Source organism: Pezoporus occidentalis, unplaced genomic scaffold, assembly GCF_034315485.1.
Source record: "Pezoporus occidentalis ecotype Australia unplaced genomic scaffold, CSIRO_AGI_Poc_V1 ctg2, whole genome shotgun sequence".
Classification (NCBI taxonomy): domain Eukaryota; kingdom Metazoa; phylum Chordata; class Aves; order Psittaciformes; family Psittacidae; genus Pezoporus; species Pezoporus occidentalis.
The window spans coordinates 8,072,704-8,087,593 of NW_026913855.1; the positions used below are offsets into that span (position 1 = coordinate 8,072,704).

The following is a 14,890-nucleotide window of genomic DNA, read 5'->3' on the forward strand; positions in this document are numbered from 1 at the left end:
AATGGGAGCAGAGTTGCTTGAAAGTTATTGCAGAACTTTATATGTTTGGTTTCTTGTGAACCTGTATGTCCAACTGAACTCACTAAACTTGCTGTAATGCAGTAAAATTTTGGTGTTGCAGAACACTTAGCCTTTTGATTATAGTTTTTGAAATTAAAAGATGTTGTGACTTTATCTGTCAAAGCCAGTAAACTCTTCAGGATTTTTTGATACCTTTTTTATTTCTCCCCCCTTTAAGATCGCGCTGGAAGCATCAGTACTCTTGATTCCTTAGATTTTGCAAGATACTCTGATGACGGCAATAGGGAAACGGATGAAAGAGTAGCAGGTAAGTTTTTTATGTGATTTAGAAATCATAGAATGCTAACATTATTTGACTTGATGTTTCTTGAATGTGTTTAAATGAACATTCCTGAAGATGACAAGACTTCACTGTGGTGATTTAGCTGATTGCTTAATGATAGAATTGTGTTTCAGTCACTTCTATTTACTGTAAATATTCAGGCAAGTGTACTTCTGTATGATTCCATATGTAACCAGGATAGAAGCAGCCAGATACTTGAAAACTGCCCAGCTTTTGGCAGTAGAATAGTATCTTGATACTGCCTACTGACTACTACTGTTCAGCTGAAACTTATGCTAAAATATTCTACATAGTAGTCTGTGACTACTGCATAGGTCTGTAACAAGCCTCTTAAATACAGCTTCTGTGTAGATCAAATGAGCATTATCAAACCTAGAGAAGTTTGGGGATTTACTCAGTTCTGTAAACCTTCTTTGCTACAAATCTTAATTGTAGTGCTTTTTTCATCTCCCATTTGATTCCTTGATTGTGTAAGTCTTTAAGGAAGTGACAGAGTTTTTTTGCCTCTTGCAGTTGTTCTGAACTTAAAGAGCCTGTGGCATTTTTAATTTGAAGATTTATGATTATCTCTGCAAAGGCAGAGACTGATTTTCACTTACATTTGAAATTATTATAATAATCTCATTTGCATATGAGACATTTCTCTAATCCAGGCTTTTTAATAAATTTCAGATATTGTTATGCACAGCTTCTATAGAGAAACCCATAAAAGCTTTTCAGAAACTGCTACAGAACGCTTTCTTTCTTGTCAGTTAAGACTGTTTAATATCATGAGCGCCTGAAGATTGTCCGTGCTGTGACCTTTATTCACACAGTTCAGCTTTATGAAACCTGAAATTGCAAGCTGCTATGTCTCTCTTCCACACTTCTGAACCACCATGATTCATCCTAGCAGAAATACTTTCATGTTCTTAAGCAAAGAAAAGGCTGGTGAAACATAGTTCTGTTAAGGATCTTGTTTTTGAAATTTTTTCTCCCGGTCAGTCTGAAATGGCAACCAGTATTGACCGAGAGAGAAGATGTGTAAGTGTTGGAAAGGCCTCATTTTCTTACACAGTTAGTGTTTCTGAGGTAAAGGACTAGATTAAATTCATGAGCATAAAGCAGATTCAGGTATTTTAATGCTCTGGTCTTGAACTTTAGGTACTTGCTGTTCTTTGATTTATATGTAAGTTTCCACATTCTTATTACCTTCTAATTACTGTCTTTTTCTATATGCATAGTCAGTTTCAAGGGAGGCAAGAGTTGTAAATATGCAGGTAATTTTCTAAATAAAATGTGTTTAAGGAACCCAAGTATTTCTAAATTGTGTCCAGGAATATAAGACAGAAACAAGCAAATTAGAAAAAATTTAATTTTTTCATCATCTTAGTCAGTATTTCTCAGCATAGTATTACTGGGAGAGCTAGTTTCATCTTTGCATGGAGCTGTCTTTAGTAACTGAATTGGATTAGTGATGCTTATAGAAAGTGAAGATCAGTCAAAATTGACATCCAGTTAGAGCCATTGATGTTCTGATGGAACATTAGTGCCAAAAAGTTGATTAATTCCAGTATAAAAAGAATATATCCTAAAATAAAGTAAATCGCAAATAGGTTGTTTTGAAGATTGCAATGTATTAGTTGGCCATTGTCATATGTAATAGGCAAGCAAAGTATATGTCAGGATATTTACATTGTTTCTGTGTTCCTTTAAAGAGTTGTTAAAAAAGTTCCTAAGAGTTGTTAAAAAGTAACATAAGAACTTGAACAAAATAAGCCTGGATGTTATTTCTGAGTGTTTGTGAAGACTCAGTTCTCCAAAATATCCTATTTCTGCTTAAATTTCTGATTCAATTATAAGTGCTTAAAGTCTTCTGCCTCAGTATTGTTTAAAACCTGAGCAATAAACTTCAGAAAAATGGTAAGTACTTAATTTGCATGTAAATAAATTATATCGGTAGAGGTTTCAAACTTTTCATATTCAGTTCCTTCTTTGAACAAACTGGTTTAACTTCTGCTTTTGAAGTAGTTCAGAGCTGCAGTTGCACTTTGAAACATAACTGGAAACCCACCCTGCTTATTTCTTCTCCTGTTCTTTCTTCTCAGGAAAGAGGTTTGATCTTAGGAGATAAAATCGTAATCTGTTGTGGAAGCTTGAAGCCACGATCTGATAGGCATATTTTTCTTTTGATAGTTCTCAGAGGGAGGTTCGAATAGTTTCTCTTTGTAAATGTTTTTCTTATGCTGTTATCTTTGTTTTATACTGTTCGAACAGAACCCATGATTTCCACATCAATTCCCTAGTCGAATGTCAGATAAAGGGTAGGAAATAAACGTACATCGTCCGTCAAAAGAAACTGGTCCCCAGTCAGAAGGACTTTAAAACTGAAATTAAAATGTATCAAGTTGCAAATACTTTAATACCATGACAGTGTTTGAAAGCACAAATCAAAAACTTATGCAGGTATACCATTGAAAGCCATCACATTTGTATTTTGACATTATAAATGGTGTTAAATTCAGTTGCCATATTTTTTATTTTACCAACCAAAAAATTCCTGGAAATGGGTTTTGGTATTTCAAATCTGTTAACCCAATTCATTCCATCTGGTGTTAGAATCAAGATTTGGGCTAGAAGCAAACGTGAGTTGATGTGAACTTCTCACTTGGGAAATCTGATCAAGGGAAGCTAAATTAATCTCTTCTGTAATAGTATCAGCTTGACTGAAAAGACAGAAGTCACAAAACCGCATCAGAATGTGGATGAGCATGATGAAAGGAACGGCAGTTTAGAAGGCATCGGTTGTCTTCCTTGTGTACCTGATCTTAACATAGACAACTGTGTAACAAATTAAGTAACACGTTTGCAATCCACAAAGTTTCAAAAAATAGACGCATCCCTAGAGCTGGCAATTTACTAGATGGGAACAACTTGTTCTCTAAGACTAAAAAGTCTTGAATATAAATCCACATATTAGGTGCTGAAACAGTTCGTGCTAACATAGTACTGAAGGATTTATTTGGCATAGTAAACCTCCTCCAAATATTCATTGCCACAAAACAACCAGAGAATAGAAAAACCTGTTCCATTCCTGTGGAGTAAGAGTACGCTTAACTTGAAGTCAAATACCCACAGCATTTGGTGAAAATAGGTCATCTGACATTCGATCTAAGGAACTGAATCTTCTGCCACATCTTAAATTGACTGTGTACACAACCACCTGCTTTCCATAACTGAAAACATTTAGAATTGCTAACCCGCCTTTGACATCTACTATTCTGAGAATCTGATAATTTTTAAAAACATAATGCTGTGTTTTCAATGATGATAAAATTCTCATAGTCAGACTTCATTTCAAGCATTTGTGTTCTCAGATCTTCCTGCATTAGCATGGATTTCCAGCTAGACTATGTATCTCTGATTAGCTGCATAAAATACTGTCCCTATCGGGATTTGAATCTAAGTTCTTACCAACTCTAAATATGGTCACTTCTTCATAACAGTTATACCAGGAAAGTGGGAATTAGGAAACCTCAGGTCTTGAAGTATGCGGTAATAGTGTCTTCATTGCTGACTGTAGTCAGTGAGTTTAAATTTCTTCTGATTGACTCAAAATGTATGTGCCAATCTATCAAAAGTAATGGGATGTCATATATGTTTTAGAGGATGTAGTTTAGGACACCTAGAGTTCTACATTTACTTTACAAGGAGGAAGAACTTGAAATTTCAGTTAAGAAACAAACAACTAAACTTGTAACTGTAACTTGTAGCTCCAAATTTGGGGAAAGCCAGGTAAGCACAGGGCCCTTAATACTTCAGAGGAGAACTGATTTTAAAAGAAAATTCCAGAATGCCATATAGTGGCTTCACAGCACAAAACTACCTTTCTACAGTTCTCTGAAATATTTCATAGTGAAGTATCAAAAGTCTGACAAGATAATTCATACGTAGAATGTAAACTTCTAGTATAATTGGAAAAAAATATTGCTTATGCAAAAGCAAGTACTGAAAACTTTTACAAGTGCTGTTATTTTTTCAACTTTTTGGCCTTGGACAAACAAGACCACTGTTCATGTTGATTTCAACTTGTTTTAATATCTCGATTCACAGGTTGTTCTCTATGGCTAACTACTGCAATTTATGGTTTAGTAACTTACGAGGTCATTAATAAATGTGAGTGAATAGAATATGATCCTTGAGAAAGCTTCATTTTTAAATTTCAGAGCTGAGCTGACAAGCTACCCACTCCTGATACACACTTCTCTTTTAAGGTTATTAGATTAGCTGCATGAAAATGGAAACATTTAAAAATCACTAATCTGAAAATCTTGGTCTGATACTTAGTTGCTTGCTTGAAAGTATCAGCTCTTTTAAGTAAGTCTGAGTAATTTTTTTTCTTTTTTCAGAATGGTAGTTGTAATGATTTGAGTTCTTCACAAAAAGAAAAAGAGCCACTTCAATTTGGAATAGTTTTCTCCCCTGAGGCAAAACAGATTCTTCAGAAATACCCTTTTTTTGTAGGAAGATTAACCAACCTCAGAGCTCTAAATTTCTGTTCTCTGTTTTTCTGATAGAGAGGAGAATTAATTTGGTTCTCTCCTTTCCTAGTTTGTCTGCAACAAAATTCTTCTGTGTAGCATTCTTAAGGAGTGTCAGCACCTTTTATCTAGTACTATGAGTTATGCATGTTACCAGTTCAGTCAACATGAAGTTAAACTTTAGCTGGCTTTATCAATGGTTTTGAAGGCTTAACTTCTCAAAGGTACAAAAGCTTTACAACAGAAGGAGAGGGGGAGAGAGAGATCAGGTCATTATTTTCAAAGTCAGTACTTGATAGTAGTTTCAAAGAAAGGGGTTAGAGGTGGCTTTTTTAATTGAAGAGAATGTTATATCATAAAAAAATGTGGATTTCCAGGGTTGTTTTCATTAATACACATGTTGAGTTAAAAATTACTAGTATTTTGGCAGGAGATTACATTTCAGTATAGCTTCTAAAATAAAAAGCTTTTAATCGTCCTTTAAAAATTGATTAGAATTATATTGTGCATATTTACAAATATTTATGCATATATTAACAAAAAAAAAATCCTTCAAATAAGAACTAAATTTGTGACTGACTTAGATGCATCAAGGTTTTTATTATGGTGATCGTGATGGTGGCATTAGTATGACCAGGAGATGAGGTATGACTGAAACAATGCTGTGTTGTAATAAATTGTGTAGCTATTGTGACATGCTGCAAAGTGACAGCTTCTCAAATATATTGTACCCAGAATCTTCCACTGTATACAGAGAAACATGCAGCAGAGTAATCTACTCTTAAGGTTGAAAGGGTAAAGTCCTAATGGTTTCTAAGAATTTTCAACATCATGACAATTCACTAAAAATTAATTCTTGCCGTCTGACATGGGTTTGTCTGACATGAGTTTTTTGGCTTTCTACACCTTCAGGCATGTCTTATTCCTATTTTCCTTAATGGGATTCCTGAGTTTTTCTAGTTTTTGGTGTTGTTTCTATTTTTTTTTTTTCCTTCATTATTTATATCATTCTAGTGCAGGGCACTCCTGATCTGCAACTCTTCTGGTCTGTGAAAATATTTTCAAAGAACAAGATGATTACATGTAGCCATTTCCATCAGAACATTTGCTTAAATTGAATTCTTCACAATTTTCAAAAGCTAACAAATTAGTAGCTTACAACTTAGAATCATAACTGTGAATTAGTAACTCAAATGCAAGGAAGTGCTAAAATTATTAGATACTTTACTTCAAGAGCATTTTCTAACTTTGTTGCACAGAAGTATTTGCAGATCAGCATTGCTGAATACTAGAGAGCTTTTTTTACATATTTTATTCATCGTATCCTCAGTTGTGCTTTTGTATTGCTGCAGTAAAATTCTGTGCATCAAACAAGTTACTTTCATGTAGCAAATGTGGTGTACGGTAGTTATTCCTTCAGTTTTTATGGGTAAATGCAAACTGAGTGAATCTTTTTTTCCATGTGTGCTAATTATCAAAAGATTCTTAGCAGGTGTTCAAAAGAGGAAACAGTTCTATTGGCAGTCTTCAGTAGCGTTTCTTATAAGCAAGAGCCAATGCAGTGCTTCTGCCATGCATTGTCCTCTGTATAAATATGTCAGAATGGCATGTTAATTCATTTGCAGGCAGTGATTAAAAATCTCATTAATATTTTCTTATTAAAAGCAGCTACAACATTTTTAGTTTAACACTTCAGTATGGTAGCTGTTCTCTGCTCATCTCTCCTAGTTAAGTGCGAGAATCCTTTCTGGTAATTCTAGTTTAAGTGTGAGTAATCTGAGCATTAATGAAATGCATGTAATTATCTGATAGATCCTTATATAGGTTCCGTTAGATGCTCTAACCTTAAATGGGTATAAAAAGAACATTTACCTTATGTCTTGCAAAGGTACAGGGTTTTAAAATTTAAAGCTGCAGTATGCATATTACCTCAACATCAAAACATGAGAAGTTTCAGTGCAAACAAGCCACTACTGGCCCTTTTTTGGAGGAAATGTTAGAATATGAGAAAAATAGAGCAGTGGCCAAGGGGATTGGGAGGTGGAGCAGGTAATAACAGCAACTAGAATTACATATTTTTGAATCTCTAAAGTTGACTCTAGATCACTGAAAATGTTGTATAGTCTAGAATCACTAGAAACTTTTAAGAATAATGGAGCAAAGCATGTTTTGTTTCAAGCTTCTCCAAGTACTGTAGGAAAGCTGCATATTTTGCCTTTTTTTTTTGTTTTGTCTTGTGCTTAATGTATTCAATTAAATTCAAAATCTTAATCAACTCTAGGTTATTCCTAAAACTCCACTATTTTTAGGTTTATGCTTAAAACAAAGTTATTCTTAGTAGTAAAATAAAGTATGTTTCCAGTTCTGCCATTTAAACTACTAAAATTTCTGTGTGTAATTTCATTTTCAAATAAAAAAAAACGTAGTCTTAATGGGAGAGTACATTCACTTTATGTTTTAAGCTTTGCTACATGGAGACAGCTTTCTCTGCTGCCAGCATGTATTTGCTTCGTTTATATCTGTCCTCTGTTTGCCCTCATACTCCTCTTGTCCCTAGAAGTCAAAACGTTTGGAAGTATCAGCTGATTGTAAGAATGGGAAAGGAGTAACAACTATTTCCCAGAATAAGCAGTGAAAAGCCAGCAAAAGAAAATGCAAAAGTGGGGGGTGGGGGGGTGGAGGGAGAGGGGGGAAGACCCCAAAACCTTACAGCGAGTCCTTGTCAGACAGCTTGAAATTTTGATCTAGCTAACTTAAGTCCAATGAAACTATGGAAAATGTTCACCAGTTTGCTTTCAGACCAACTCTGCTGCATGTGTTCATAAGTTCCATGAAGATTGCATGCTTTCTGTTAATACAAACTGTATATTTTTTTTCACACCCATCCTTGCTTTTTATATTTTATTTTTGTTTCCCTTGCCTTGGTTGGATGCCTGTGTGTGTTTAATCCAAATCCCTGTCCAGTCCTGGAGTTTGAACTGCGGAAAGCCAAGGAGACCATACAGGCCCTCCGAGCCAACCTGACTCAGGCTGCAGGTGGTGTACATAAACCTTTTCTTAAGTCTCTACTTCGAACAACGTAGAAGTAGCTGAGCTTATCCTGTGTGAAAGAGTAAAATCTAGTTACTTTTTTTTTCTTCCCCAGAAAATGAAGTTCCTTTGCAGGAACGAAAAAATTATAAATCAAGTCCTGAAATTCAGGTAGGTGGCTGGTGATAACTGAGCTTTGCATGGACTTTACAAGACAGATACACTTATGTAGTTGGGAGAAAGATGAGCCAAGTATGTAGTGTATTGTTTTGTTGTTTTTTTCCAGGAGCCAATCAGACCTCTTGAGAAAAGAGCTCTAAACTTCCTAGTTAATGAATTTTTATTGAAGAATAGTTACAAGCTTACATCAATAACATTTTCAGATGAAAATCATGACCAGGTAAGGATTTTCTTGTGGTGTTTTTACATGCATGCTTTCCGTATTCTGATCTTGCCATAAACTCAGGTGAAGTTAAATAATATGTCTTGTGCATGTAAGTTCCTTTCATTCATGCAAGTATGAAAAAAGTTCAAATAAGTTAGTTAGCATTTTCATGTAGGAAGCCTGGTTTGAAAACACAGAACTTGGAGGAGTATTTTCTCAAATAGGAGGGAGGCAGAATACATGTATTCTTTAAAGGAAGAAAAACATGAAGAAAAATACTGTGAGTTATAGCTACTTACACGCTTTCCTGGATTCTGATGGGGACTTCCTTTCAGTTAAACTCAGGGATCTGGGTGTAGTAAAATTTTAAACATAATCTTTTCCTCAAATCTTTCTCAGTTGTGCAGGATATACGATATACTCACTTATTGTTGTCTCCTGGGCATACATATGCGCATGTGTATACTTAGTCATACTGTGGCTTTGAATACAATCTTGGGGAAGCTCTCAGTAATAAGGTTTTATATTAGATATTTCCAAACATAGCTGTGCTTTGATGAGCTTTTCTTAAGATGATGAGTTTTATGTGTCTTCTTTGATTTGCATTTCATGGGGAAGAAATTCTTCAAGTGTTTGGAAGTTTCTGATCACATCTTGACTGTTACTGAGTGAACAAAACACCCAGTAGCATCAACACCCAATATATATTCAGCACAAAACTGGAATATTGCCAGAAGAATTAAATGTTGAACTCAATAATACTAAATTTCAACCAGTTCTATATATAACTGGTCCTCCTGTATTTTTCCTACAATTCATATCCTAATCCATAAGGACACTGGGTTGTTAAATAAGATTTCTGGACCACCCACTTAAGATTTGAGTTTGACACTGCTAGGTTTCACACAGATACTTGTGAGGATACAGCCCCAAGAAGATAAAAGATCAATCATTTATCCTTTTTATGTAAGGATAAATGAAACTTGATGAAACTGGTTTATGTTGGGAGAAAATCAAGAAAAAACCTAGGAAAGCTACATATTAAACATACTTAACATACAGAATGCACATTTTTTCCTAGATTATTCACATAATTCTGTCAGGAAAATAACCTTTCTTCAAATAGGTCTATGGAAAAATACTATGAAAACTACAAACAGTAGGGAAAAAGTTATAAAAAAAAGTAATTGAAATTTAATGTCATTAGAGACCATCGTAACTCCTGTATAATAGTGCATATGCTTATTTATTAATAGATATGGAATAATCATGTAGTAATGAGATGGTAACATGTCAGTGAGAAAAGAAAGGACATACAATGCTAGTCTGAGACAGGAGGCCCTAGTATTGTTTACACCTCTACACAATTAATAGTTATGTCTAAATTACACTGAGAATATGTACCCTATTTACAGAGTGGTTTGACTGTCTGCTTCTGGAAAAATACACCTATACTTGTGAATGATACAGGGAACAAAACTATGCTGCTATCTGTAGAAAGCCTTTTAACAGCTGCACCGGCTTTTGCTAGAATTTGGTGATGTTATATCTGATTGTAAAAAGTGTTCATATCCTAGATTAAAAAAAAAAAAAAAAAGATTGTGAGCTATGTGTTTTTGAGAGGTCCTGTCGTTAGTACATTGGCTAGAGCTGCCTTTAGGATGAAATTGCCTTGGGTCATGAAATGGCTCCTTTTTCTACTTTTGTTACTTGATGTCTGATTTAAGCTTTCATCTGCTTTACTACAGTGCAATCTCAGAGTGACTATTTTGCTGTTGTGTGACCTGCACTGTGATGAGGAAAAGAAACAAAAATAAAAGGAAGTGTATGGTATACTTTAGTTTCTTTTATTCCTTTGAAGGATTTTGAACTTTGGGATGATGTAGGATTGAACATTCCAAAACCTCCAGACCTGTTACAACTTTATCGTGACTTTGGAAACCATCATATTACTGCGAAAGATGTGGTGGATGTATCAGTTGGTGTAGAAGATGATGAGTTAGAGGCTGCTACTCCTGTACTTGGGAGCATCCCTGTGTTTGAAACAACACCTCAGTCCATAGAAGTAAGAGATTGTACAGAAGAAATTTTTCAGCTGTGTGCAGTACTGCTAAGCTTCATTGGACTAAACTCTTTTGTTTCTATCTTGTATTTAGCAATGTTTAATAGTGCAAAAATTAGAAGATCAAATTAGTGTGTTAAACAGTGAGAAATGGTCTTTGATGGAACAAATCCAAAGACTTGAGAGGTATGTATTTATAAATAAGCTCGGCTGCTGTAAAATGTTGGAATAACTTCTCGGTCTTTTTTCTAGCACATATATGAAAACTTACAATTTACACTTACAATTTACACTTAAAAAATTACTAGGAGTTCTTCGAAGCAGGGCAGTCTTTCCTTCTTCCAAATTTTTCCAAATACATGGGATATTTCTTCCAAATACATGGGATTTGATTTAGAAAAAGAGATTTCAGACTGACTTATTTCCCTTTTATTAGCTACATTATTTAATTTTGTAATCAGTTTTGTTCTTTCAGTGCAACTTCTTGATTTCCTTGAAAACAGAATCAGTTCTGTTGTGTTTTGTGTCACTTAACTCTTAAGTTAGCTTTATTTCACTCCTTAGTGTTAGTGAGCTGTACACACTGTAGTATTGTTTTAATGACTTATTTTCAACACAGTTTTTCTTCATACAGAGCAAGAAGGTAGCAATGAAAGTGTCTTTAACAGCAACAAAATAGACTTTAAAAGTTTGGTCAAAACATAGGATTCTAAGCTATAAAATACCATTCCTCTTATGAGATGCACCAGTACAACACGTGGGCAAGTGTATAATTTTTAAGTGCCTTTATTGACTTGTATCAAAGTCAGGTGGGATAATTCACCACTGTAGTATTTTAAGTTTTATATCCAAGACAAAGTTCTGTCTTGTGACAGCTTGTATCTTAGTGCTCAGATTTCAGTCAGAAGCAGGTAACACTATTGTTATTTGCTTAGTTCATTGATCCACTCAGAGGGCAACATTATTCCTTCTACTAATTATTGACCAAAGAACTCGGTTGAATAGGTGCTAATTTGAACAGCTTGTGTGATAATAACATTTGTATCAAAGGAATTTCTGAGCTTAATGGAATTGAAGAGAGAGCTCTTCCCTATGTTGGCCTGATTTCTGTGCTTCAGTCTTGTGATTTATCAACCTTCTTGTGAAAGCTACACAACCATTTAATTTTTTGCTTTTCCTTTCTTTAGCGAAATAGATTTTCTCAAGAATGAAAACTATGCGGTGTCAACAGTTTATGGTGTAGCTCCCCATCCTTCTTTAAAACAAGTGCCTCTCACAGTCTCAGAGGACAATGGACGGTACTTGGATATCAGGAGCTCTGAGAATGACAGTAAGCATGGAAACACTGAGGACACAAGCCTTTCTTTATCAGCTGCAGTGGATTCAAGGACTTCTAAAGATGAAACACTAAATTCTGTGCCCTGTAAAGAAACAGAGAAACTGTCCTCTTGTGCTTCATCAACAAAAGCTGCAGTCCACTTTGATAAACCTAATAGGTTAGTGATAAGTTTTAAACTGGAATGCTTTAATTAAAAGTTCTTGTAAAGTAGATATTTTTCTGAGAGAAAAATTCTGCAGAATTTTTAGACCATTTGTGTTTCAAAGTAAAAGACTTACTGTTAGGGTACAGTGCTAATATTTTAATATTATTCCTAATCTTTTTAGGAGGCAGTACCTTTGATAGACCTGTATTTTTAAGTTAAAGGGTTTCTTTTCACCTCCTGCTTGTTTCTAAAACCAGTCCTGTATCTTGCAACAACAAAAAAGAAAACCTAAATTCAAGATGGTGAATGGAAAGACAGGGTATCTCCATTCTCTTTTAACTGTTAATTTCATAATGAAACCTCTTCTTTTCTGCATGAAGAGTGGTTGGGATTTTTTTTTCTATTTTTCCTATGTTGATTTGTATAACTCTTTGGGTACTCGAAGACCTGTATGGTTTGACTTCTTAATAATCAGATTATTAAAATTATGTATTTTTTTTAATAATTCTGCTTTCTGAGTTTTGAATTTGGGGCAAGTCTTCATTGGACTGCTATGATTCTTTTAGTTAAAATAGGGTATTCATGTTATTACATGGAGACTGGGTTTGTGTGTTCGAGTGTTCTTGAGAAAGCCTCTCCAATCTACACAGTCTTTTCAAGCATTATAGTGAAGAGGGGAACCATGACACATGTTCATTTAATAATAGGTAGAATCATAGATAGACCATTGTATAGCCATCAGGAGTAATACAAAGCAGAAACCTAGTGAGGGTATGTAGAACTTCGAAAATTACTGTTGCAGACAGAGTTGCCCAAGTAGCTCACCTCATGGTCGGTCTTTTGCTGTTCCCTGGGGAGCAGGTACCCATTCTGCTTTGTATTTTGCCAGTTAACCTTGGTGTTCTTTTACAGGTGTTGGTACAGTAATATGTTTCTAGAGTTACCTTCTATCTGAAAATACCGAGTAGAAATCTGTGTGATATTCTGTGCAGATGGAAAATCAATAGAAGTGGCAAGATGGGGGATAAGAAACAAAGTAATTGCTTACCCCTGCTAGTAATTTACTTTTCTTGCAAAATAAACTTGTCTGCCTACTTTCGTCTGTGGCTTGCAGCAAGTTTCTTTTTGCTCAGAGTATTTGGGAATTCTGGGAGGCATTAAATACATGAATGTTAGATTGATGGTTTAGAGATAGTGAGGATGAGTATCAAAATAGGATGAGATCACTTGAGTGAGGAAGGAACTGTGAGTATCTCTGGTGGGATTTAACACAGTAGTCTAGAAAAACAGAATTTGTTTTGTCACTCACAAATATAACTGCACATGGATTTATTTTAAAAGTGGTCGAATAAATCCTTGAGTCACGACTGGGTTAACTTCAGAAGTCCCCTCAAATGCAGTTCACTTCAGAAATAAATTAATGCATGCGTAGCTATTTTTGTACTGAGTTTTGGGCTTAACATGTTAGTGAAGGGTCAATGGAAACTATACTTGATACAGTGTTTTATAGATAGATATCGCTACATTTTCTTCTGGAATTATGCACTTGGTTTTTAACAATGTGGTCATTTTTTGCAGTAAGAGCTGTCTAAGTATTTTGAGATCTGTGGGAGAAGTAGCATGTTGGAAGTGCTGGATATTTATATCAGTCCAAGGGTGGTTATTTATAGAAGACAATTACTATAATTTATTCAGAAAGTATTGAGAGGCATTAAAAGCTAAGACTCTATCTAAAAGGCAAGATTGTTGCTACTGTAGCTGGGGAGTGGATTCTTGGCAGAAATTTTGCCCAGATGGGAGGAGAGGATAGAAGAGCAAGTGTGCCTGCTTTGTGTGCCTGCGCTCAGCAGCTGTGTGTGCATGCCCATGAATGAGGATGTGGCCATCATTGGAAAAATGCCATCTAACAGATTGCAGTAGGAAGCACTAGCAGGAGTTTAAGTAGACCATACCACATGTATTTATTCAGCTCATCTAAGGTGTTTGGTGGTTTGCACCAATAACAAGGTGTTTTCTGTATATAGCAGTCACTTTTACCTTTTTCAGTAAATGGAGTCTTTTGTTCTAGTGTTACACAGAATAGTGTGCTTGCATTTCATATTCATCAGATTTTCTTATACTTTAAAATCTTCACTAGTGGCATCTATTAGCCTTTGAAAAGACTCTCCCCTGGCTTGTGTGCAGGAGACCTGAGTTTATCATAATTTCTGTCCAGTGTAGCCCTCAAGGATTTTACTAGACTTCTTTGAGGAGAAGCTTTCTTGATTCTAAATATAGCCAGCAACTGAATGGGATCCATCCTGCCCAGAGCTTGCTGTTAATGAGCCCCAAGTGAAATACAGCAACATACCGTCATAGTTTTCAGTCTCTGCAAAATGGGGATAGAACTTTGCGCTTGTGTAGGATGTAATTAAAATTTCAAGTGGGGAAGGATCTGAGGTTCGGCAGAACAAACACCAAGGTGAAGGAGAGCCCCGACAAAAGACTGGCCAATGCCTTGCCACTCTCTTAACATCAAGTTGCTGCTTTGCAGCACTTGCTCCTGTTCTCCCAGTGTAGATAAACCTAAAAGCCTTGAATAGAGACTGTAAATCTGTCGTTCAAGAATACTGTTACAGAATAAGGTCTAGGGCATTCTTAAACAGAGGTCCTCTACAATTTGTTGCCATCTAAGTCATTTAGTAACTTTTTAAAAGTGAGCCCTAGCAAAAGACCAATCTGATTGGAATTAAAACAAACTCATTAAAATTTAAAACATGTTTTAAAACCCTGTATTGTCAAGAAAGAAACTTGAATGGAAGTAATAAATTCTTATATATCAGATTTTGTAAATAAAAGACAAAAATTACTTTGTATGTATCTGTGTCCATGTGGATTCGTTTAAACAGTTTTAAGTAGGAACACGGATTCTTAATCTGCCTTTTTTTTTTCTAGAAAAGAGTGAATGATGATGTATTTCTAATAAACAGTGTGTTAGATAAAAAATGTGTCCATATGCATAATTGCATGGGTGTAGGATTTTGTGTGCTCACATGTACAAAATAG

General features: G+C 35.2%; 1 protein-coding gene across 6 annotated transcripts in view; it reads left to right on the forward strand.

Annotated features, from left to right (window-relative positions):
* Positions 1-14,890, forward strand: part of RELCH (RAB11 binding and LisH domain, coiled-coil and HEAT repeat containing) — a 74,639-nt gene that overhangs the window by 16,455 nt on the left and 43,294 nt on the right. For 4 of the 6 annotated variants that reach the window (XR_009964587.1, XM_062617714.1, XM_062617710.1 and 1 more), the window contains exons 2-8: positions 239-328; positions 7,849-7,920; positions 8,030-8,085; positions 8,201-8,314; positions 10,161-10,364; positions 10,456-10,547; positions 11,549-11,857. Coding sequence is in view for 5 of the 6 variants with exons in the window: in XM_062617714.1 (XP_062473698.1) it covers positions 239-328; positions 7,849-7,920; positions 8,030-8,085; positions 8,201-8,314; positions 10,161-10,364; positions 10,456-10,547; positions 11,549-11,857 (937 nt within the window). In the remaining variant the exon portion in view is untranslated. The remainder of the gene's footprint in view (positions 1-238; positions 329-7,848; positions 7,921-8,029; positions 8,086-8,200; positions 8,315-10,160; positions 10,365-10,455; positions 10,548-11,548; positions 11,858-14,890) is intronic. The other 2 variants (XM_062617711.1, XM_062617713.1) reach the window with 2 other exon arrangements.